This window comes from Terrapene carolina, unplaced genomic scaffold (genome assembly GCF_002925995.2).
Source record: "Terrapene carolina triunguis isolate 2854851 unplaced genomic scaffold, T_m_triunguis-2.0 Scaffold66, whole genome shotgun sequence".
Classification (NCBI taxonomy): domain Eukaryota; kingdom Metazoa; phylum Chordata; order Testudines; family Emydidae; genus Terrapene; species Terrapene triunguis.
This window is the reverse complement of record NW_020664417.1, coordinates 82,030,804-82,056,372: the sequence shown is the minus strand read 5'-3', so window position 1 is coordinate 82,056,372 and position 25,569 is coordinate 82,030,804. Positions and strand designations below refer to the sequence as shown.

At 41.8% G+C, this 25,569-nt stretch overlaps 1 protein-coding gene across 11 annotated transcripts in view; it reads left to right on the top strand.

The window, feature by feature from the left end:
• Window positions 1-25,569, top strand: part of ABLIM2 (actin binding LIM protein family member 2) — a 222,021-nt gene that overhangs the window by 183,881 nt on the left and 12,571 nt on the right. For 8 of the 11 annotated variants that reach the window (XM_024208347.1, XM_024208353.1, XM_024208355.1 and 5 more), the window contains 4 exons: window positions 5,291-5,349; window positions 14,740-14,794; window positions 17,001-17,065; window positions 17,223-17,303. In XM_024208347.1, the coding sequence (XP_024064115.1) occupies window positions 5,291-5,349; window positions 14,740-14,794; window positions 17,001-17,065; window positions 17,223-17,303 (260 nt within the window). The remainder of the gene's footprint in view (window positions 1-5,290; window positions 5,350-14,739; window positions 14,795-17,000; window positions 17,066-17,222; window positions 17,304-25,569) is intronic. The other 3 variants (XM_024208356.1, XM_024208349.1, XM_029910665.1) reach the window with 1 other exon arrangement.

Below are 25,569 nucleotides of genomic sequence, written 5' to 3'. Positions count from 1 at the left end.
TGTGTGTGTGTGTGTGTGTGTGTGTGTGTGTGTGTGTGTGTGTGTGTGTACCTTTATCTGGAGAGAGGTATATATTTACTGCTAGTAATGGTTATCTCTGTTCTGTACAAAACATTTCTCTCATTCAAAGTTCATGGGCACTTTGGGCACCAATGGTGTATCAGACCACTTCATGTATTGGTGTGATCTATTGTATTCAAGACTCTATCATTGTCCTAAGTTTTGTTTATCTTTTCTTGCTTACATAATGTCTGCATAAATATCTTGCTGCTATGTAACTGAGACATACATATGTATATTATGGTAGGTAGGTTTAGTACATGGTGTTTATAACATTTCAGAATAACATAGTAGTAACTGAATAGGATTCCTCAGTGAATTTGAACTTTTTTTTTTTTTGAAGGTTGATTGCTACAAATAGCTCTTCTAAGAAAATCTATATTGATTTACAAAAACACAGTGTCCATAAATGGTTCGACATAGATTTCTGGTGCATTGTACTGCCACTCATTTGGCATGAGAAGTTAAAGGGAATTCAACAGTTACTATTTCCTGAACCACAGACATTCTTGATTTTGGGGTCTGAGATAGTGCAAAAGAGGCTCTACAAATGATTGTTTAACCCACTGGTATTGTACCACTTCCCAGATGATCCTTTGATGCTTAGCTTGTTACTATTATTACTTATTCCTTGTATTGCGGTAGCACTTAGAGGCCCCAAAACAGAATCACATAGTGAGAGACAGTCTCTGACCAAAAGAGCTTACAGTCTAATCTAAGGCAAGATGAAACATACAATTGGAGGTGATAAAAGAAGAAGAAGAGTAACAGTGTCAGGAACACATGGTTACGTACACTCGCTGGGCATAGAGTTAGTCAAAAGACAATACTACTATCACGTTTCTTTAGTTTTCAGTGTTTTAATAGTTCCCTTTCTTCAGTGACATGCTGGTTACCATGTAGCAGGAAGTAGACATTGTGCATATATAAAGCTTTTTTGCCTTGTGGATATATTATTGGACCAGGACTTGGGATACCTGGGTTCTAATCCTGGATCTGCTTCTGGCCTGTTGGGTGACCTTGGACAAGTCGCCTCTCTGTGCCTCAGTTTCTCCATCTGTAAAATGAGTCCTTGTGTAAAGCGCTTTGAGATCTGTGGTTGAAAAAAGCTATATAAGAGCTTGATGCTATTATTATTTATTATTATTTTCTTGCAGTGTAATGCAGTCATGCCCTATATTTTCCTCTCAAAAAAAGCTGTTTAATATTTTGGCTGTGAAATATACATTCACTTTTTAACTTGTCATCTATAAGTATACGTTGTTTCTGTTATTTTTTACCATAATCCTTAATTTTAAAGACCAAAGTCCAGATTTGCAAAAGTATTGAGGTGCCTAAAGATGCAGATAGGCACTTCTGAAAATCCCATTAAGTGCCTATTTGCATTTTTAGACTCCTAAATGCCTTCGTAAATCTGGCCCCAATTAGCCTATGGTGAAATGCAGTCTCATCACATTTCAAATTAGCATGAATGGCATGAAAGGAGCCATATCAATTTACAATCTAGCTGATGAGTCTATAGTATCTGCATTGGTAAGGACAGATTGTCACATATCAGTCAAGTACTCGAAAACTCTACAAGATACTGCAGAAGCATTTAGCATATGATGATTGCAGTTGTTACAAGTATGTTGGCTAGTTCAGTCTAGATTGTTTCATTCAAAGAAGAGCAATCAGGAATAAGGTAGAGTATATAATATACCTGAGAACTTCCTATGGAATGAAGACCTGGGTGAAATGCTGTCCCCCGTAGAAGTCAATGGAAGTTTTCCCGTTGACTTTAATTAGGCCAGGATTTCACCCCTGGAAGTTTTCCAAATGGCCACAAGATGTCGCCTGTACTTCACTTCTCTGATTTTCACACACAAAATTCACCATGTTCATCCTGAAATGAATGTTTGTCCTCATTAAGTTTAGGATGTAAAACTCCCAAACTGTTAGATGTTAAAGGAAGTTTGTTAATTCTAAACTGTTTCCTTTGCCCCAAAGCATTTCCCTTTGGTGCTATAATATTCCACCATTAACTAGGAGCATGGTGGGAAATTCCCACTGGGAATTTCACAGACTAGAAGAGGCCACCATTAGAAGCAGGAAACCGCATGAGACAAACCTTTGATCCCTTCTGACACTGCAATTCCTATGTTCCTAAATAATTTGTGTGACATTGTGCAGTCTATATGGTTTTATAAAAACATAATAAGTGAATGTAACGTAACTGGGATATGCTTCATGCAAAAGGTCTCTTGTAAGGTATCATTACAAAGCTCATAATCTACTGAGTGTGATCATCCTATTTGTATAAATGTACCACTCTTGTATCTAAAACTAGAAATATAAAATGTAACTCTGAGGGCCTATTGTAATTATGTAAAGTGTGGGCCATTAATGATGGTTTGGAATCTTGATGACTCCCATTGTCTGCAGATGGCTGTTTGCCTGTGAGTCTCCCTGTATATGTGTGTGCTAGCAAGTGAGTAATGAAGTCTTGCAGTGACATGTGATCATGTCACCTGAACTGGAATCCATCTTTAACCTGTTGCTTTTCCAGTGAGGGGGAGTGGAAACCCAGAGGGACAAAGGGTTCCCGCCTTATGCAAAAGATATATAAAGGGGTGGAAGAGAACAGAGGGGAGGAGAGGAGCCATCATGGAGAATCCCCTAGCTAACACCTAAGCTGGAACAAGAGCTGTACCAGGGGAAAGAATTGTGCCCAGGCCTGGAAGGTGTCCAGTCTGAGAAAAACTTACTGAAGCATCTCTGAGGGTGAGATTATCTGTATTTAGTTTGATTAGGCATAGATTTGCGCATTTTATTTTATTTTGCTTGTGACTTACTTTGTTCTGTCTGTTACTACTTTGAACCACTTAAATCCTACTGTCTGTATTTAATAAAATCACTTTTTATTTAGTAATTTACTCAGAGTATGTATTAATACCTGGGGGAGCAAACAGCTGTGCATATCTCTCTATCAGTGTTATAGAGGGCGAACAATTTATGAGTTTGCCCTGCATAAGCTTTATGCAGGGTAAAACGGATTTATCTGGGTTTAGACCCCATTGGGAGTTGGGCATCTGAGTGCTAAAGACAAGCACACTCCTGTGAGCTGTTTTTAGGTAAACTTGCAGCTTCGGGACAAGTGATTCAGACCCTGGATCTGTGTTGGAGCCAGACTGGAGTGTCTCGCTCAGCAAGACAGGGTGCTGGAGTCCTGAGCTGGCAGGGAAAACAGAAGCAGGGGTAGTCTTGGCACATCGGGTGGCAGCTCCCAAGGGGGTTTCTGTGATCCAACCCGTCACAATTTGAATATAGGACTTTACACCTTTTCATTATTCCTATTTTAACCTATCCCTTTACATATGCAGTAAAGTCAAAATATTTTGGGATAACACTAAGCCATGTCAGCCATCTACTCAGTGTCACTGCTCTGCAGGGCAGAGAGGTCAGAGGAATTGGTCTCCCCAGCAGTGTTCTTCACTAATCTGTTTGATAGGCCAGGACAGGGACTGTAACTTTATCATTTGTATGTTCAGTGCCTAATGCAATGTGGTCTGGATTCTTGACTGGGGCTCTAGGTGCTACTGCAATACAAAATAGTAGCTAATAATAAATAATGCACTTAGTTCTTTAAGTAGGAACATAGAGTTTGCCATATTGGATCAGATAACTGATCCATAGAATTCAATAGCCTGTCATTAACAGTGGCCAGTACCACTTTCTTCAGAGGAAGGTGCAAGAATCCTCCATAATGGCCAATTATAGTATAATTTCTTCCTGATCCCATGAATCAGTAGCTAGTTTATACCCTATTTTTTTTAAATGAGCCCTGTCTACTGTACCTGTGGATTTTCACATTACTCATATAAATGCCTTTATCTTTCTGGCATCCTGCCAAGCTTCCGGCCACAGTGAGATCTTGTGGCAATGAGTTCCACAGGTGGTGCATGCACCTTTTTCCTTTTATCATTTTAAAATATTTAGCTTTTCAGTTCCATCGACCATCTCCTCAGTCTCAGATTATAAGGAAGTGTAAATAGGAGTGCCCAGTTTACTTTCTCTTACACCATTCACTGTTTTCTCTACCTTTAGTGTGTCCCCTCTTATTCATCTCCTCTCTAAACATACAGGATTAGATCCTCTGCTTGTGTAAATTGTCAAAGAACTAGTGAAGGGAGCTGTACAGATTTATACCTTCTAAAGATCTGGCTAGTTGTTTAGACTGATTATTTAAGAAGGAGGTTTGAAAGTGGCAGTAGAAAGAGATCCGAGCATCTCTAGTGATGCCAGAGAATCTGAACAATATCCAAAGATCATTTTACCCACAGCTGAAATGCAGCCACCTCAGGGAGAAATGAAATAACTATTTAACAGCACCTAACAACACTATACACCAGTTTAAGACTGGAAATAGAAAATACCTTTTCCCGTTGAAACTGCAGAGCAAATTTAGTGGGGGCAAAAAGCTGTTCTTAAACTGGAATTTCACCAGGACCGTATTCTTACAAAAGGTGCCAGGAACGCAAGTTGGCAGAACCTCTGAAATAAAGCACGTTTATTACCATTCTGGGGTAGTAGTTCAGCACTGAGTCAGAGAGGTTACCTCTTATTGAGTCCTCAGTACCACTCTCTACCGCACCAAACTGTTCCTTAGAGGTCTTCCCCAGCACACGTGTTCCCCATCCCCATCTGTCGAACATGCAATCTTCTGAGATCTGGGATGATCCCAACCTGACGTGATATGAATTATAGATACGGATATATTTCTCTTTTTAAAAATCTCCTGCAAGACTGAGATGAACCATACACATCTGTCCTGTATCTCAGAGACTGGGGGTACGTCTTCACTACCCGCCGTATCGGCGGGTAGCAATCGATTTATCTGGGATCGATATATCGCATCTCGTTAAGACGTGATATATCGATCCCTGAACGCGCTCACCGTCGACTCCGGAACTCCACCAGAGCGAGCGGCGGTAGCGCAGTCGACGGGGGAGCCGCTGCCGTCGATCCCGCGCCGTGTGGACCCCAAGTAATTCGATCCAAGATACTTCGACTTCAGCTATGCTATTCACGTAGCTGAAGTTGTGTATCTTGGATCGATCCCCCCCCTACTGTAGACCAGCCCTGGGTGATAGCTCTTGTAATTGGTTTCTTGTATTCTGTGCTTGTTTTTATTAATTTGATTGTAAAGATTTTTGCAAAAATTTCTCAATACATATTGTGTCTTTTACAGGATTCCCATATGCCAAATCTGCTTCTCTTCCTGGCTACGGAAAGAACGGATTGCACCAGGTAGGTATTAGTATAGAATGCGTTACACCTGCTAATATTGTACCATAAATACACAGCTTAGTAACCAGGTAGATAATCACAAATAACATAAAGCTCTTTAAAGACTTTTGGCTACCAGCTCTGCCTAACATATTCATATGCCAAGGGAGTTCAGCCATGTCTGTCTTCAAGAAGCAGTCAGCCAGATTGAGGCTTCTCTTTAATTGTGTGTTGCATGAGCATTAAGAGTCTTATTTTTCTCCCAAAACAAACACAGATCCAAAAATGTAGTCTGCACATATTAACAGAACTCAGTAAGTGTTAAATTAATCATTGAGAAAGATGGGCATCTATTTAAAGCAAGCTAGCTCTCCTATGTTAGAGAAAAGGGGAAGCAACCCACAGATGGGTTGTATTTCCTGAAGTGGGTAATCTGTTTTTTTCCAGTGTTCATATATGTAGGTTTCCCAGATTTTCTTTTCTTTTTTCTTTTATCAAAAAAAGGGAGGGAGCAGGGGGAGGAGGAGAGAGAGAAGGACAGGTATCTAATGATAGTTATTGTAGGCTCTTTGAGGCAGTGACTGTCTTGTTGTTTTGTGTTTGTACAGCACCTATCACAATGGGGTCCTTGTCCATGACGGGGCTCCTAGGCACTTAAGTAGAACCTCAGAGTTATGGCCACCAGAGTTACGAACAGAGCAGTCAACCACACACCTCCCCCCCTCCCCACCCTCTTCCGAATACAGTACAGTAATGTGTTAAACGTAAAGTACTAAAAAAATAAAGGGAAAGCAGCATTTTTTCTTCCACGTAGTAAAGTTTCAAAGCTGTATTAAGTCAATGTTCAGTTGTAAGCTTTCGAAAGAACAACCACAATGTTTTGTTCAGAGTTAAGAATATTTCAGAGTTATGAACAACCTCCATTCCTGAGTTGTTTGTAACTCTGAGGTTCTCCTGTACAGTTGATGATGAGGCTGATGATAGTCATTGCACTAGTGTCTCCAAAAGGAAGTTTGAAAACAACTACGGTATGTGATCTAGGCTGTATTTTACTGAAGGCAAGAGAATGACCTCCAATTAATCATGGGGAGCAACAAGAGTGCAAGTGCCATAGCCTGGCTGAAATGTTGAATATATTTGTATGCATTTTCTGAAATGTACATCCTGTTAATATTAAATGACTAGCAGTCTTGGTGTTAAGCCCAGTGTCTGACACTCTGAATTCAGCCCCCAAAAGAAGAGTGGAGTTATGCCATGTGCAAGGTCGCACCGGCGTGGGTAGAGCAGTGTGCTCTTCAAAATGGCATCCCCAGGGGCGGCCCTAGACTTGCTGCCAGCAACTGGCGCCCTAGGCGAACCATGCAGTCGGCGTCCCCCACCCCCAAACACCAAGGGCAGATGTAGGCTGAGGTTTTTGCTAAACTGGGAAACATTTTGCCCCTTTTTTCCTTTTAATGTTTTTAAGCGTTTTTGTTTTTTTTTTAAACAGAGACTTAATTATTTGGTTTGTTCGTCTGTCCAACCAATGTTTCTGAGATCAGATAAAATAGAGAGACGAAATTTTCAGAATAGATTTGTACGTGACAGCTAGATGATATTTCAGTCCGATTTCAAATAAAAATGCATTAAAAATGTTAATTATAATTTTTATTATTACACATCCAAAATCATCCATTACGCTATCCCTCTTTAACTGCCATTACCACCACATCCAATATAGAAAGAAATAAGAAAACTGTTCAATGAACTTTAACCTGAATTTACAAAACACTCTGAATAAAAAACACTCTGTGCTCTTAAAACATGACTTTTCTTGCTTTAAATTTTGGAAATTCAGTCTCTAGTTCTTTTAGATCCAATTTTCCAGCTATTTCATGCTCTACTGACATTGTGGCAAGTCCAACAAGTCTCTCTTGCACCATTGTTGAACGCAGATATGTTTTTATCAATTTTAACTTTGGGAAGCTACGTTCTCCACTAGCTATGGAAACTGGCAAAGTTAAAAGAATGTGTAGAGCTATAAAAATGTTTGGAAAACTGTCTGTGAGTTTATTTTCACAAACAAACTTCAGTACTTCTTCAGAAGTGGAATGTTTCTTAAGTCGTCTTGAAAAACCCTGAAGCTCACTACACAAATCTGTAGCATCAATGTCTTTTGAATTTTCATGAGTCAATGCCGACTCTCTGCTCTACATGAATTTCCGGCTGTGCGACCTTGATGTATATTCGAGTTAGATGTCACTAGCATTGCAGCTTTTGCCACTAACGGATGTGTTTCATTGTGGCTGAGTTATTGCTTATCAAAATTGCGGAGTGGGTCATCTTGACCCTATGTCGCAAATTGAAAAACAATTTCACTAAAATATTATTTATTTTGCAGTAGATAAAAGATTTGACAAATTAATAAATTCTCAGAAATGTAGAGAAATTAATTATAATTCATATTCCCTCCATACGCTCACGGGAATTGAAATAATGACATCTTCGTTATTTTATTTGGGTTTTTTTATCTTTTTCATTTTTTTTTTAAATTTGATTTTTTTCCCCTATAATTTGGTGTCCCATTTAACTTGGCACCCTAGGCAACTGCCTAGTTCGCCTATATGGACGGGGCGCCCCGGGCATCCCCATACAATACTGGACAAAACCACATCTGGTTTTGTCTCAGTACCAGATGGGGAACAAACCACCCAAAAAGAGGACTGTCTGGTTTAAAATTGGACAAATGGCCTAAATATAAGAACATGAGAATAGCCATATTAGGTGAGACCAATGATCTGTCTAGCCCAAAGGTCCTCAGACTGTGGGGCATGCCCCCCTGGGGGGACGCGGAGGAATGTTCGGGAGTACGGCTGAGCATCCACTCCTAGGTCTGCCCACAGCTGTGCTCCCAACCTCAGTCCCCTTCCCCATAACTGCATCCTCCCCTCGAGCTGCAGCCCCGCCCCCGGGATGAGGGGGCAAGACCCTGAAAAGTTTGGGTCTAGCCCCGATATCCTGTCTTCTGACTGGCCAGTGTCAGCTGCTTCCGGGGGAATGAAGAGAATGGCAATTTTGAGAGACCCATCCCCTATCGTCCAGTCCCAGCTTCTGACAGCCAGAGGTTTAGGGACACCTGTAGCATGGAGTTGCGTCTCTGTCCATCTTGGCTAATAGACATTGACAGACATTTCCTCCAGGAATTTATCTAATTCTTTTTTGAACCCAGTGGTACTTTTGACCTTCATAACATCCCCTGGCAACAAGTTCCACAGGTTGACTTTGTGTTGCATGAAGAAGTACTTCCTTTTGTTTGGTTTAAACATGGTGCTGATTAATTTCATTGGGTGAACCCTAGTTCTTGTGGTATGTGAAAGGGTAAATAACACTTCCCTATTCACTTACTCCATACCATTCATGGTTTTATAGACCTCTATTAATTCCCCCCCTTAGTCATCTCTTTCCTAAGCTCAGCAGTCCCAGGCTTTTTAATCTCTTCCCATATGGAAGCTGTTCCATACCCCTAATAATTTTGTTGCCCTTCTCTGTACTTTTCCCAATTCAAATATATATTTTTTGAGATGGGGTGACCAGAAATGTACTCCGTATTCAAGGTGTGAGCGTACCATGATTTTATAAAGTGGCATTATGATATTTTCTGTTTCATTCATTACCATTCCTAATGGTTCTTAACATTCTGTTAGCTTTTTTGACTTCCACTGCACGTTGAGTGGATGTTTTCAAAGAACAATCCATAATGACCCCAAGATCTTTCTAGAGTGGTAACAGCTAATTTAGACTCAGTCATTTTGTATGTATATTTAGGATTGAATTTCAACTGCCATTTCGTTGCCCAGTCACCCAGTTTCATGAGATCCTTTTGTAACTCTTTGCAGTCAGCTTTGGACTTAACTATCTGAAGTAATTTTGTATCATTTGCCAATTTTGCCATCTCACTGTTCGCCCCCTTTTAAAAATCATTTATGAATTTGTTGAACAGCACATGTCCTGTACTGATCCTTGGTGGACCCCACTATTTACTTCTCTCCATTGTGAAAACCATTTATTCTTACCTTTCGTTTCCTATCTTTTAACCAGTTACTGATCCATGAGAGGACCTCCCTCTTATCCCATGCCTGCTTACTTTGCTTAATAGCCTTTGGTAAGGGACCTTGTCAAATGCTTCCAGAAATTCCAGGTACATTATATCCATTGGATCACCCTTGTCCACATGCTTGTTGACTCCCTCTAAGAATTCTAATAGGTTGGTGAGGCATAATTTCTCTTTACAAAAACCGTGTTCACTGTTTCCCAAAATGTCATGTTTATCTATGTATCTGATAGTTCTGTTCTTTACTATAACTTCATCCAGTCTGCCTACTACTGAAATTAGGTTTACCGGCCTGTAATTGTCAGGATCGCCTCTGGAGCCTTTTTTAAAATCAGCATTATATTAGCTACCCTCCAGTCATCTGGTATAGAGGCTGATTTAAGCAATGGGTTCTATACCACGGTTAGTAGTTCTGCAATTTCATATCTGAGTTTCTTGAGAACTCTTAGGTGAATACCATCTGGTCCTAGTGACTTATTACTGTTTAATTTATCAATGTATTCCAAAACCACATCTATTGACACCTCAAACTGGGACAGTTCCTCAGATCTGTCACTGAAAAAGAATGGCACAGGTGTGGGAATCTCCTTCACATCCTGTACCAAGAAGGCAGATACAAAGAATTAATTTAGCTTCTCTGCAACAGCTTTGTCTTGAGTGCTCCTTTAACACCTTGATTGTCCTGTGGCCCCACTGATTGTCTGGCAGGCTTCCTGCTTCTGAGGTGCTTTAGAAAATATTTTGCTATTAATTTTAGTGTCTTTAGTTAGTTGCGCCTCAAATTTTTTCTTGGCCTGCCTAATTATACTTTTACATTTGACTTGCTGGAGTTTTTGCTCCTTTTCCTCAGTAGGATTTGACTTCCAGTGTCTGCCTATACAGTATACTTTAATTAGGGAACCAGTGGTTGATATCTGACTGATTTGTTAGTAAGAATTATTCTAATCTGAGGCAACGGGGAGATTAGGAAATGACTCTGAATTAGTAAAACTGGGGAGTTCTTACAGCTACTTAGACTGTAAGCTTCTTGGGGCAGGTGCTGTCTTTTTGTTCTGTGTTTGTACAGCACCTAACACAGTGGGGTCCTGGTTTCTGACTGGAGCTTATAAGCACTACAGTAATACAAATAATTAATAATAATAGTTAAGGCATCTGGATAAAAATCAGCAACCAAGGGAGATTGGTAGTTTATTATTTTTGATGCTGTGATAGAGATTATTTCTTGTAATCTTAATAAATTAAGTTCGCAGGTGCATAATATGTTGTGAATAGTTACTAAGGGCTGTTGTATCCATCCCTTTCATGAGTTCACAGGCAGGAGAGGGAGTATGGAGCTGCTCAAGGCAAAATTGTAGCCCCTGCATGCTGAGTTGTGCATAGATTAATCCGTAAGTGCTCCAGCAGGCATACACACCCACCAAAATGAGGAGGGACAAAGACAGTTATGCAGGGCCGCCCAGAGGATTCAGGGGGCCTGGGGCAAAGCAATTTCAGGGGCCCCTTCCATAAAAAAAAGTTGCAATACTATAAAATACTATATTCTCGTGGGGGCCCCTGCAGGGCCTGGGGCAAATTGTCCCACTTGCCTTCCCCTTCCCCCCAAGCGGCCCTGGGAAAAATAAACATTTAAAAACCTTCCGCATCTCGGCACAAACCCAGTTTTGAGAAAACTTCTTTTCAAGTCACCTTTACAAGGTATCACTGGTTCTCAGCATCAGCTAGTGCTAAAAGGCACTAAAGCTCATTAAAAGGGTTGGACAAATATTTTCCGTCAAAACTTTTTTTGGATCGAAAACTAGGGGTTTTTAAAAAGCAGAAAAAATCACGGACAATGTCTGCTTTCCTTCAAAATTTGTTGTGTTTTTTTTAATTGAAAAGCTGAAATTAGTCTGCCAAAACCTAAACATGGTTTGGGGTTTCAGAAGTGTGTGGCCAAATATTTGCTGCTTGCTGTGTTTGATTGTTTAAAGAAACAATAAAAAAATTCTGCTTAAAAAAAATCCAAAACTTTTGAACCACCTCAGCTTGTGACCAAACGCCTGAGCCCATCCAGTCAGAGATTTTTCCAGGTTTCTGATACTCTGCTGGCTTCTTTGACTCATATCTGTCTCCATAACTTTGGGTTCATTTAGGTTAGAACATAAGAATGGCCATACTGGGTCAGACCAAATGTTCTTCCAGCCTAGTATCCTGTCTACCGACAGTGGCCAATGCCAAGTGCCCCAGAGGGAGTGAACCTAACAGGTAATGATCAAATGATCTCTCTCCTGCCATCCATCTCCACCCTCTCACAAACAGAGTCTAGGGACACCATTCCTTATCTATCCTGGCTAATAGCCATTAATGGACTTAACCTCCATGAATTTATCTGTTTCCTAGGGACTGGCTCCATGGGGTCCCTCACAAACTGGAGACGGTTACTGTGGGTTTGTCTTTAGTATGGCTTATGTACATACTCCACGAACTGAGCATTTGAGCTTGTTCCAGAATCTGGGATGAGTCTATGTTGTGAAAACTGAAATGCTCAAAATAGCACATGCATGTGGATGGACACAGGGTGCTAAAATTAAATTAACCCAGGGGGTCTCAAACTGGGGGTTGGGAACCCTCAGGGGGTCATGAGGTTATTACCTGGGGTCGCGAGCTGTCAGCCTCCACCTCAAACCCTGCTTTGCCTCCATCATTTATAATAATGTTAAATATATAAAAAAGTGTTTTTAATTTATAAGAGGGGGTCACACTCAGAGGTTTGCTATGTGAAAGGGGTCACCAGTACAAAAGTTTGTACTGAATTAACCCCTCTGGAGCCTCGGGGAATGCAGGGGAGAGGGGTCTCCGTTGGTATGGTTGGGAAGGAGGTAGGTGGTGTAGGATATTGCTCTTCTCATGTGATCCCTCCCCCATGGCTCTCTTGGCTCTATCACTGTTAATCTAAAGTGGCTAATTTTAAATGAAGCTACCCTCCCCTGACATGAATCTCCCTATGGCACTGAAATTAAATGTAGACTATAATTTGGCATTTGAGAAGTGAAAGGGATGGTAGCCCTAAGGGAAAAGATAACAGCTTGGCTCTTTGTGTTAAATAGCTGTCTGCAAGCCTCAAACTGGTGAATGAGCTTTAGGGTAAGGAAGGCTGTGCCTCCCCAAACAGCCTGGCCCTACCCCCTATCCGACCCCCACCCACTTCCTGCCCCCCCAACTGTCCCCCCCCGCAGAATCCCCGACCCATTCTGCTCCTTGTCCCCTGACTGCCCCCCCGAGACTCCCCAGACACCACCTCGGGACCCCACCCCCCACGAACCTCCCTGTCCCCGACCCCTATCCACCCCCCCGTCCCCTGACTGCCCTCCTCCCCCAAACTTCTGCCCCCTCCCTGTCCCCTGACTGTCTCTGGGACTCCTTGCCCCTTATCCAACCCCCCCGGCCTCCTTACCATGCCGCTTACCCCCCACCTCCCCCCCCTCCCGGAGCCTCAGCGCGCCGCGTCCAGGAGCGGCCCTGGACAGCGCTGCAGTGGCGTGCCTCCAGCAGGACCTGAGCTCCTGCCGCTTGGCCGCAGCTCGCAGCTCCGTCCCCTTACCACGTGGCTCTGAGCGGGAGGAACTCAGGCCCCGCTGGAGCCACGCCACTTTAGCTCTGTCCAGGGGGCCGCTCCTGGACGCTGCGCGCTGAGGCGCCGGGGGATGGGGGAAAGCGGAAGCGGGGGGGAGCCTCCAACATTCTCGTGGGGGCCCCTGCGGGGCCCGGGGCCTGGGCAAATTGCCCCACTTCCCCCCCCTCTGGGCGGCCCTGCAGTTATATAGCATTGTGCGATAAGTATGTTTGCAGTAGAACATGATGCATCCGAAGAAGTGGGTTGTAGCCCACGAAAGCTTATGCTCTAATAAATTTGTTAGTCTCTAAGGTGCCACAAGTACTCCTGTTCTTTTTGCAGTAGAACAGTTTACTGTTCAGAATTAAACAGTGCAGTAGACATTTGTGACCAGCAGGTGGCAATATTTCTCCCATCTATGCAATGCAAAAGTTTAAACGCACATGTAAACTTCATGAGTTGAAAAGGTCGTGCACGGTCAAGTCCTTTAGGCCAAAACTGTGGCATTCTTTTCAGCATAGCTGTTCTCTGTTTGGAATGCAGGCTCGTACCAACTTTTGTGGTTTGTTATTTTTAATCAATTCTCCCAATGCTGAATAATAAAATAAAACAAAAAAACGGGGCCTTGCAAGATCTGTAAACATGGCTGTGCATGTGACTCATCCCCGAACAGACAAGAATGAACCTCAGGACTTAAAACAAAAACACTGTTTTTCCAGTATCCTGTAATGTCAGTCAACTCATCATAGCATTCGTCAATCTGAAGGAAGACAGAGAATGCTGTATCACGTGCACACAACTCTTATTGCCTTTATTGACAACTGCAGCTGAGGGCAAAATTTGGGCTGTGAATTTCCAAAGAGCCTAAGGGTTTTTGACGCTCTCAACTTCCACTCAATTCAATGGGATTTGGGTACCTAACCTATTAGTCTATTGCGAAACCTCTAGCCTTCGCCCATAGTGCCAGGTCTTCAAAAACCTCGTTCAGCACACCTGTTGGGAGGGAGGGTATAGGTGACTTTCTGCAACTTTTCCACCTCTTTGATCCTGAGGGTATGCTGGGGATTGGAGCTCAAGTTAGAGCAGCCTCAATTAGCTGTGGAGTGAAGCATAGGGGATATATGAGGGATCGAGAATCTGGCCTTAGGTGTCTGTCTATCTAATCATCTGTTTGATACTGCCACTGATCACCGTAGAACCTCAGCACCTTCAACATAAAATAAATAGCAATAGTGAAGTCCCTCATTAATTTCAAGGAGTCTCTAGCATGTCTCCCTTTTAATGGATTAAATTCTCTTTGTGAGAGGGATTTTGGTTTCAGTATTTTTGGTAGAGGTATAGAGCAAGAACGGGAGTGTCAGTGTTAGTCTCATTCTTATGGCAAAAAGAGTTTTTCAAAGAGGAAGGTTTTGCAGCATTTCCTAAGGCTACTCAGGCTCTGGATTTGTGTTATCTCCTCTGGAGGTTTGTTGAAAACAATTGATTTGGCAATGTCTTTGTTTCTATTTGCACAACTACCTCTCTGCATTTGTACACTGAGTTATTTTGCACCTGCTTCAGTTGCCTGCTTGGAAAAGTTAGACTGTGTTATAATAAAACTGTATACTTCCTTAAAAGGATTTGTGCTTTGATTATGCAGGTAGGCTTTCTTATTTTCATCTACAGTGTTTTACCTACTATTTTGTTTGTTTTAGTTTCTTGCTACATTCTTTGTTTCTTGCTCTTCCAGACTGCAAGTATGGGCCAATATGAAACAGACCAAGATGCCAGTTGGGGGATGAGAGGTACTTTGAGAGATGATTCTCAGTCACTCCTGTCTTTCATGTGTTTTGCCCCTTGTATGGGGTTTAACATGCTGTTACTACTGTTACCCTGTAAGATCCTCTCATAGCTCTGTTAACGATGGCTAGATGGTAGCACAGCTCAGCTGTTTGTCTATCACAGAGAATCAGCCGCTGTTGTTCTTTATTTTTTACCTTATTGAGAAAGTAAAGTATAGAGTACTGCCATCATAAGTTGAATCAGACCCAGCACCCCCAGCATTGGGCAGTGGCCTCCATTGTGCTCTTTTGTTAGCCAGTGATATTCTTATTCCAAAGGCAGAGAGGAAATTCAGTCTAAAATCATAGAATCATAGGACTGGAAGGGACCTCGAGAGGTCATCTAGTCCAGTGCCCTGCATTCATGGCAGGACTAAGTATTATCTAGACCAGAGGTGGGCAAACTTTTTGGCCCAAGGGCCACATCTGGGTATGGAAATTGTATGACGGGCCATGAATGCTCACGAAACGGGGGGTTGGGGTGCAGGAGGGGGTGAGGGCTTTGGCTGGGGATGCGGGTTCTGGGGTGGGGCTAGGAATTGGGTTGAGGGTGCTCCGGGCTGGGACCGATCGGTTTGGAGGGTGGGAGAGGGATCAGGGCTGGGGAAGAGGGTTGGGGCACAGGAGGGGGTCAGGGGCGCAGGCTCCGGGCAGCGTTTACCTCAAACAGCTCCCGGAAGCAGCAGCATGTCCTCCCTCCAGCTCCTATGCGGAGGCGCGGCCAGGTGGTTGCTGCGGGGGCAATGTGCGGAGCCCCCTGGCTGTCCCTATGCGTAGGAGGCAGAGCGGGGACATGCTGCTGCTTCCAGGAGCCGGCTGAAGCTCGAGGGCCGGATTAAAATGTCTGTAGGGCCAGATGCAGCCCCCAGGCCATAGTTTGCCTACACCTGATCTAGGCCATTCCTGACAGGTATTTGTCTAACCTGCTCTTAAAAATCTCCAATGATGGAGATTCCACAACCTCCATAGGCAATTTATTCCAGTGCTTAACCACCCTGACAGTTAGGAAGTTTTTCCTAATGTCCAACCTAGATCTCCGTTGTTGCAATTTTAGCCCATTGTTTCTTATTCTATCCTCAGAGGTTAAGAAGAACAATTCTTCTCCCTCTTCCTTGTAACAACCTTTTTTGTCTAATCACCGATCACAAAGTGTAATCACTATATTACAATGGAACCTAAACCTTAGCAGGATCTCAACAAGCAGTATCTGTCTGCATTAACTTCCCTTATTATGAGTCAACCTGATTGTGATCATGATGAGCTAGACCTGGGGTGGGCTTTTCCAAAGAGCTCAAGTGGGAACTTCTGCTCTTAAGTCACTTAAGCTCTTTTGAAAATCCCACCCTTAGGCTTTGCTCTAGGGCTTTGTGTTGATCCTTAATTTATTCTCAGTATCTGAGTAGATAAGGGAGCACAGCTTTAAAGAAAAGCTTCATCTCTGATTTTAAATATTTTAGGCAATAGCGGTTCTACAAAAGCCTCCCCACTATCCTGGTTGTCCTTCCAAGCATCAAAGTACTATGGGGATTAGAGGCCGTGTGATGGTATATCCAGCAACATTGACCTAACTAGACTAGTCTCATGCTAGTTTAGGACCAGTAACCCTAAAAAGAACAGAAAAGAAACCCTCATTATTCTCACAGCAGTCATTCTTTCCACTTCAATTGGTCCAAACATCGGGTGTTGTCACTTTGGAACGTTCTGTTAACATGATGATATTCATATCTTCCAAGATTGTAATGTGCCTAGTGATCTGTATGTTTTAATGATTTTCAGTAAAGAGCAGGAAGGGTGGAGCTTTCAGACAAGAGACTGAGTTAACTCACACACAAGCCACTTGAGAACCAAGATTTCCAACTTCCCCCCATAGGTTGCTTTTGCTAAGGACACCCATTGTTTAACCCCATGGCACCAGGAAGCAGACGCCTCTCTCATCAGTCTTTGATGCAGATTACCAGCATCATTGTTTCAGCAATGGATAATGTTAGGGCCATCCAGACCACTAGGGTCAGAAGGTTACCTGTAGATAACTATAAATGCAATTATCCAGCAGCTAGTCAAAGAATTGAGAGAAATGTGAAACATTCATCTCTGCTAACTGTGCACTAGTGCAATCATGAAAGAACCCTACGTATTCTAAACTATCAAACCATTTCCCATTTTCTTACAGAATACAAGGTAAGAAGTGCCATGCCAACACTGGGAGAATGCTCAGATTCACCCCTTCCTAGCAAGGTTAAATGTGTTCCTTTTTTCTTATTGTGTCCATGTGAAATATGTATGTCAAATATGGATACAAGTATGTACCATTTAAATTTGTAAGTTACACACATTGCCATACAGCAGAAGCACATTTCGCTAGAGTTCATGCCTTTGTTACTTTTTGCAACAGATCTATCCTTATGAAACGCTTATTGTAACAAACCGAATTCGGGTGAAACTGCCTAAGGATGTGGACAGGACCAGACTGGAGGTAGGAAACCATTTGCTTTTGAAATCCTTGTTCTGTTCATTCGTTAACTGACTTACAGTTACTTCTACTGTTGCTCATTGGTGTAAATGAACTTGGGAGAAGTCATATTCTCAACAGCTATTGGCATAGCTTTTTTGACTTCTTTGGAGCTAGACCAGTTTACACCCGCTGAAGAGCTGATCTGTAGAGGTTTGTCCATTAACCAGATGTTGGTGTTTTGTAGCAATCATTTATTTGGGCAGCAGTGCTTATCAGTCTACATAGTTCACTAAGAGCCCTATCCTGTGAAGTGCTGAGCAAAATATGTTGTCCTCTTAACATCCATTGAATTCAATGGAATTTGAAGGAACTCAGCCCCTTGCGGGATTGGACCCTGGGAGATATCATTCATTTTCAAGTTACTGATCTCTTAAATAAAGGATTTCGTTAATATAACATTAGTGAATATTGTGAGTGCAAGGCTACCACTTCAAATGATATGGTCATTTTCCAGGGATGGTCTGTGCCTCTCATCATTTATGAAAAAACAGTACATTATTTAGTACTTTGATTATTTGTACAAATTGAGTACAAATATTCTGATAAAATTGACAGAATGGGTCATGAATCAAGAAAAAGAAAAGTTTACAAACTTTCAGGGCATTTATACACCGTGACAAAATTGAAAATCTTGAGAGTGAAAAAATTTGCTCTAATATATAAAATATTTAGAATTCCAGGAGTGCGTCCCATAAATAAAAGGCCTGAATCTGCAATCTTTTTATATACAGAACAATTTCTGAAGCCAGTAAAAGTTCTAAATATGGAAATCTTGTGCGGTGAACCCAAGTCTTGGTATTGTCAGTCTAATTAGACATGTTAATCAACATAGCAACTTCATTTCACAGGCTGTAACTGTTACTGGTTTAAGGGGACTGTTTTATAGAACTGTGTGCATGCAAATCTCACCTGCAAAACAAAAACAAAAAAGTGCTTGAAAATCATAACGTGAATGTATATTTTAACTGCATTATGTCAGAGAATAAGGCAAACAAAATTGCTATTACATATGGGAAGTGATGGCTAGGCTCTGAATCAGCCATTGAGGTTAGATTATTAAATCTCATTTTTAAGTATCCCATCCAATTTTCAATGTAAGTTGAAGCTGCAAATTGCCACCCAGGCAAAAATGGATGCTGATTAAGTTTGAATCTATGAAATCACTCTGGCCTCTCAATTATGACTGTTCTGTTGTTAATTAAGGACAATGCTTTATTTCTAATGCATGCTAATCAGGGACATTCTGTATGTGCATGCTGTTGAGCTCAGAACTGCTAGGGACTGAGCTTCTGAACAAAATGACATTATATGGACCAACTGCCATCAGCTCATGAGGGAATTTGGTATATTCTAATTCTCCCGATAGATCATATCATCACTCAACTAGCCCTGAATGGATTATTTTTTAAGTTCCTGGAGAGCCACTGGCTGCCTGGTGGTACTGCAGGAGATCCAATGTTGCTGGACAATTTCTTGGGTTTGATTTTATTACTTCCTAGACTAGCAAGAGCTGGGAGCATTGAAGAGCAGCATGTTTTGTTGCTTGAGTGTCTTTCCAGTCAATTTAGAGCGTGATATTGACAGGCTGCAAATAAAGTCCCATCTAACCTCCCCTAACCAGAAAGATGTTGGTTATGATAGATGCCGGAGATGTGAAAGGGGCAGCCAATAGATGAGCAACAGACTGGGAAATGGAAGATTTCTCTCTCTTCCTTAAGATAAAGACAGTAGGAATAATTTGCATTTATATCTAATCTATTTAATTTATCTGTATCCCAAAGCACTGTACAAGCTAAATATATCTATAGACAATACCAGAGAAACGCAGCCATCCCTGGGTGGTGAGGGTGGCAGCCAACAGCCAAACAGCACCCTTCACAGACATGTGGGGAGAAGACTTTTTGACCATAATATTATTACAACCCACAATTCACAAAAGTTCCAAGGGATCTTGAATATCCACACTGAGCAGCCAGGCCCTTAGCTTTTAAGGTCCTATATAAAAGAACCCCACAGAGTAAAATGCATGTTACTAAATTACCTATCCTGAACATATCAAAAGTCTGAGTTTGTCTTGCTAGAATTTGAACTTGTGTTTCCATGGAGTCTAGGGATCTGATCCTGCTATCACTCACTCTGGTGTAAATCAGAAATATCTCCTTCAAAGTTGATTAAGTCATACGGGTGTCAGAATCAGGACATAAGTGAACCCTAAACCATGAAACCTCCCCTTTGGCTCTGTGATCCATAGTATCAACAAACCAATCTTAATATTAATGAATGTGTTGAACAATTAATTTCTAAGGGCCAGTTCCTGAAGTCCACTATCATCCAAAATTCACTGCATCAATGGAAGTTTCGTCTGTATAAGGACTGAATAATGAATTCAGGATTTGATGTAAATGATTAACTAATTATTGTAGATTAATTTTAGGATTAAGAGGTCGTTCAATAATTGTGAAATAAAAATTCAGTGATTACCAGTCTTAGTCCTTGAAGAAGGTTTTACGTGTAAATGGGTAACTGCAAGGTCAAAAATATAATATTTGCCAATAAAAGGAGAGAAAAAGCCATTAATCTTTAAGCAGAAAAGAAAGGAAAACTGTGAACTAGTTGCAAGTTCCTGTATAAAGACTAAACAATGGTAAAAAATTTAAAAGATCCGTATGGTATTTATTGGAATTGGTGTTTGTTCTTCAAATGCTTCAATGCGCTTCTTGTTTGATTATCCAGCAGGCGATATTGATTTGATTGTAAGAAACAGAATGTCTTAGATGTGTGCTGTTTTACGCCCAGGGTATAGCAAAGCACCAGAGGCAGAAGAAAAAGCAAGAAGAGTCCAAGAAAAGGAAAAACACATCTGGACACATCCTATACATTAAAGCATTCTTTTATCACATGAAAGAATAGAGTCTTTGTTAAAACTCATCAGCCTGGTCTGACTAGCAGGCACTGCACTCAATTGCTTTTTTTAGACAATGTATAGTTTGCTTTGGATGAATAGTATATGTTCTGGCTGCCATTATCAATAACTCATACATTGTCCTCAGCTGGAGCTGCTGTTTGTTTAACATTAAAATTGCTCAGCCTGCTTCGCACCAGGTGCAGGCCTGTGCCTGAAGTCTTGTGAAGTCCAACCACTTCAAAGATCTCATAGTGATTTCCAAAAGAACAATAAACAAGATCTGCTTTAAACCTGCAGTAGGAAAGCGATAAGGGGACCAGACAACTGATCCTCTCAATTGCTGCGCTGTTAAAATGTGTATCTGAGAAAAGGAGCTCTTTGTGCAGCATCTTGGATTTATTAGGGATTGGTAGTTTTTTAAACAATTAAATTAGCAGCATTTTAATAGGATGATAGCGACTGGCAAAACAGAGGTGATGGATCTGCACATTCAAACCATGTGCAAAACTGAGTGAGAGGAGCAGACTGAAGGCTGCTGGGTTGTTGGTTTTTGTTTTTGTTTTTTGTTTGTTTGTTTGTTTTTTGTATTAGAGAACTGCCGGGATTAAACAGCTTTGCACAGAAAGTCAGTTCATCATTATTTCTTCTCATAGCAAAGGAGGAACCCTGTAACTTAGTTACGAAGAAGAGCAAATGTGGTGGGTAAGCTCAGTAGGTTTTGGGGATGGAGGGAGACCAGAACCCAGGAAGCCCCTGACCCATACATTCACAGGAGCAGAGCAGGATTCCAATCAAACACCATAGGAACAGTAAGAGAGGGCACCCTGCAGCATCATAGGGGTGATGGCTAGAACCCCAGAAGCAGAAAATACAGGAGAGTCAAGGCTAGAGTGCAACACTGGAGCAACACTAGTATTTGCTGCAGTGTATTGCCACCAAATAGGCAGGATGGCTCTGAAAACCCTCCTCTTGTCTGTTATCACTCCCCTCCCCCACAGTTAAGCTCTCTGTTGTAAGGGCTGGTGTGGGTGATAGCAGTAGTAAAGATAGACAGCTGAATAGATGGATTATCTATCTCCGATTTTATCTTTTAAAACAACCTACATTTTCTAGCATCCCAGCTTTACTGCAGTAAAATCACTAGGCCTGATTTTTATCTCACTTGCACTGCTGTAAATCAGCAGTAGCTCCCATGACGTCAGTGGATTTGCACCAGAGCAAAACTGGCATAGGTGAGAGGAGATTCAGGCCCATTGTGTTTTCTGCTAAAGGTTGGAGAGGCAAATGACCTCTCCTTGTCCAGTGTGATTAAGATCTGTAAACTCACTACTTCTGATCCCTTTGACAGTCCTCCACGCTGCTGATGCTGGGGATTCTGAACAAGCAGGGTTTGTTTAGCAGTTTTGACTTAAATTAACTTTAAATGAATTCTTTTTTAGGGAAGAGGAATTTACTGTTAGTTTTCAGTTATCTGTGGTAGATGCCATAGAAATCAGGAAATGTTGTTCATCTCTCTCAATTGTGAGGGGAAATCTGTTGTATTGGATATTTCCCAAATGACCAATAGAATCTAGTGACAAAAGTTAGTTCTTTAGGGTCCAGTTAAGAGAAGTTGCAATGAAGGGCATGTTAAGAAGGATAACTGCTTTGGGGTGGGGCTTTCAGAAGGTTTCAGGCTATGCCTTATATGCTCCCATTGTGAGTGATTTTGCGAATATCACCTTTCTTGTTTAGGAAATCTGTTTTAAGATTTAGAATCATATATATTTAAATGTGTGCTTCTCAATGTATGGATTTAGCCAGAGATTAGATAGGTGCAACTGGGAATAAATGTAAATAAATGCATTAAAATAACATAAATTCTTTCTTTTGAGACGTGTACATCTGAGAGGCATAATTAAGGCCTTTATTTTTCTTTGTTTGTGCTAAACCAGCTCTGAGGCTGATGTAGCTCAGTTCCTGATGCTTGCAGAGAAGACATTATTAATCCCTAAAAAGCAACAGAGGGTCCTGTGGCACCTTTGAGACTAACAGAAGTATTGGGAGCATAAGCTTTCGTGGGTAAGAACCTCACTTCTTCAGATGCAAGACCCTCTGTTGCTTTTTACAGATTCAGACTAACACGGCTACCCCTCTGATTATTAATCCCAACACTGAACTAATACACTGACCTTTTAGAATTGCTTAAAACAAATGACCTGCTGATGCACAGATATACCTGAGTCCTTGAATTCAAATTAATGGGCCAGAGCCTCAACTGCTGTAAACTGACTTCAATGAGAGACGTGAATTGACAACAGCTGAGGATCTGGCCCAATAATTTTTTGAGCTATTTCTTACCATATTGACCTTTATTCTAATTTAAGATGAATGAAGCAGCATTCTCAGGAGTGATTCTGAAACAAAATGTGGAGAGAGATCGGAATGAGCTTAAATAGTATTTCAGTAAAATGAAGTAGTAAGACAGCATTGGCTTGTAATGGTATAATTTTGTTTGGAGTTAATTTTTAATACACAGTGCTTAATACAGTAAAAATAATCCAGGTCTCTATATTTGCATCTTTCAGCCACCAGTATTTGAAGTTTGTTGGTTTCATGCTCAATTATGACACGTGGATTTAAATTATAAAAAGGCTGACTTCATAGAATAAAGACAGTCAAAGTGGACATATGTAATTCCAGTTATTGAACAGCTTTTTAGACTTGTCTTCCTACAACTAGATCAAAACATATTGATTGCCACACGTGCATTCTCTTGCAGGGAAAAAAATCATACCTGTCAAGTGGCAAAACAGAACAGTGCACATGGTACATACTTGTGTAATCCTTAAGGGTCAGACTTTGCAACCCTTGCTTTGAGTAGCTCTTACTCATGTGGATAGTCCCCACTGACTTCAGTGGAGACTACTCACAGGAGAGTTACTAAAGCTGTATCTAAACAACTAAATTCCAACAATTTAGGTAAATTGTTTTAGAAGCCAATTTACGTAAATAGGTGCAACCTCCTTGTTTAGATGCTCATGTTTTTGTTTCCATGCCCCATAACAGTTTAGCTTAAATTGATTCCTTACTGGCTTAATTAAATTGCTACCACATTTTTTGTAGACAAAGTCTTAGTCTAAAGATTGTAGAATATAGTCCTAAAATGTTGCCAGTACTGTAGTTTTGAAAGAAAGATAGTTTGTTCTGCAGTGTTAGTAAGATTGGTAAGAAGAATAAATTTATTACTACAAAGCTGTAGACATGCAGGTTCCAGAGGAGACATGCCCGTTTTTGGAAAGCTTACAAGCTCAAGTTTCTAAAGAGTAAAAGATTCTGTATTGACTATATAAAATTAGCACATTCATTAACTGTTACATTCCCAAAGGTTTTCCTATCCAGTCTTTTTTATTGATGGAAGCCATTCCTCAGCTTGGAATGAAACAGTTTTAAAAGATTGTATTATTTACTTAACTTTTTGGCATCTTTAAATATTATAGCATTATTTTTTAAAAAGTCAACCTGAACCTTGATAGCAAGGAATAGATTTTCTCACTCTGTATTTCTCTAGAATAAAATATTCCAGGTCACCTCTGTGACTTGTGAGCCTAAGGGCTAGATTTTTTAAAATGTATTTAGGCACTTAGAGATGCAGATGTAACACCCATTGAAATAAAATGGAAATCAATGAGTGTTAGGCACTTAATCTGGCTTAGGTGCTTTTGGAAATCCCACTAGGTGCCTATCTGCACCTTTAGGCTCCTTAAAGTTCCTGTATAAATCTGGCTGGTGAGCTCCGAAGTCAGTCTGTTGCTTTTGGAAAATACCCCAGGTATTTATTTTTTCTTCAAGCGATGGTCCCTATGAGTACGTGGGTTCGCATGCGTGCCATGCATCCGAATCCAGAAGTTCTTCAAAGCAGTGTCTGTTGGCCCGCACATGCGCAGTAGCTCTCCTCATTCTCCCAACCGAGGGTACAAAAGGTGGTGTGGTTCAACACCTCTCCAGTTCCTTCTCACGACTGCATGGCCTGAGTCGGAATCATGTCCTCCTTCACTTCATTGCGTAACCTATATAGAAAGCATATGCAATTAGTTATTTTCTTAGATTAGTAGTTAACAGTTAAAGAGTAGTTTATACTATAGCATAGAGGGGTTTTTTCTCCGCAGTTGGGGAAACCTCCACCCCCAGCTCAGAGTCCTAGAATTCGAGAATTGCATCTTCTGCCCGCAATACAAGAATCAGTGCTGCCTTACTGTCTGGGTGTGGCACATATCTCTGCAAAGTGCAGTGTCTGTTGCTCCTTCACACCCAGAACTTGAGACGCCGAAGAGCTTCACCTATGGAAGCACCTGATGGAGAAGGCTATGAGACCCCTCTCTGATCCGGGCCAGGGAGATCCCACTCCCCCGCTGTACATGGGCCTCAACTGCCTAGCAGTGCCCCTCCAAGCACGTGCCTTGGAGAGGAGCCATCACAACTAAACCCAAGGACTCTTTTTCCAGGGCTCCCCATGAGAGCAGAGGGCACTCTTATGGTCACAAGAACAAATCCCCGGTAAGGACCGTCCCTAAGAAACATGCTTCCTCCCTGAGCCAGTCCAGGACAGGTGAGACGTCGCAAGTGGAACCTAAGGAACTGCCTCAGATGAAGAGCCCCAGATCTGAGGGCAAGACACGTAAAAAGAAAGATCTGTTGGTCACCTCAGTGCCAAAGCATAAGGATAGACGCTCGCTGGTTCTGACTACGAGTGCCAGATCCATCGTCAGTGCCGCCTCATCCATCTAAATACTGTCCAGTCGCTGCAGATGCACTGGATCCATCAGACTTATGTGAACCCCTCAGACAGCAGGGCATATAGAGACTTATATAACACCTCCCTTACCCACAGCCTCCATTTCTTTCCGGCCTGGCCCTCCCCAGGGATGTCCTTACTCTGGAAGAGGAGCCTACATCACTGTTCCAGGAGCTGTCTCACCTCCAACCATCCAGCAGGAGTGCCCCAGTACCTAAGGCCCTGTCGCTACCAGTGCAGCAGTTCTCAGATTCAGAAGAATCAGAGGAGAAGGCTGCACTGGTATCTCTGCAGAGACAGTTGAGCCCTGATAGACCGTCAAGAGGTTACTCTCACCATTCTGCCAGGTACGCTGCTGGTACCAATTTCCTTGGGGTCCCCCACAACCAATCAATCCTTATTTCTGGCCTTACTGGGATCTGTGGGATCCTTAGGCGTCTGGGGCCCCTTAGGAGTTGTACTGCTCCCTCTAGTCAGTCGGTTCTATCAGTGTACGAGGAGGGAGAGGTGGAACCGGATCCTTAGGTACCGACAGTTCTAACGGGTGC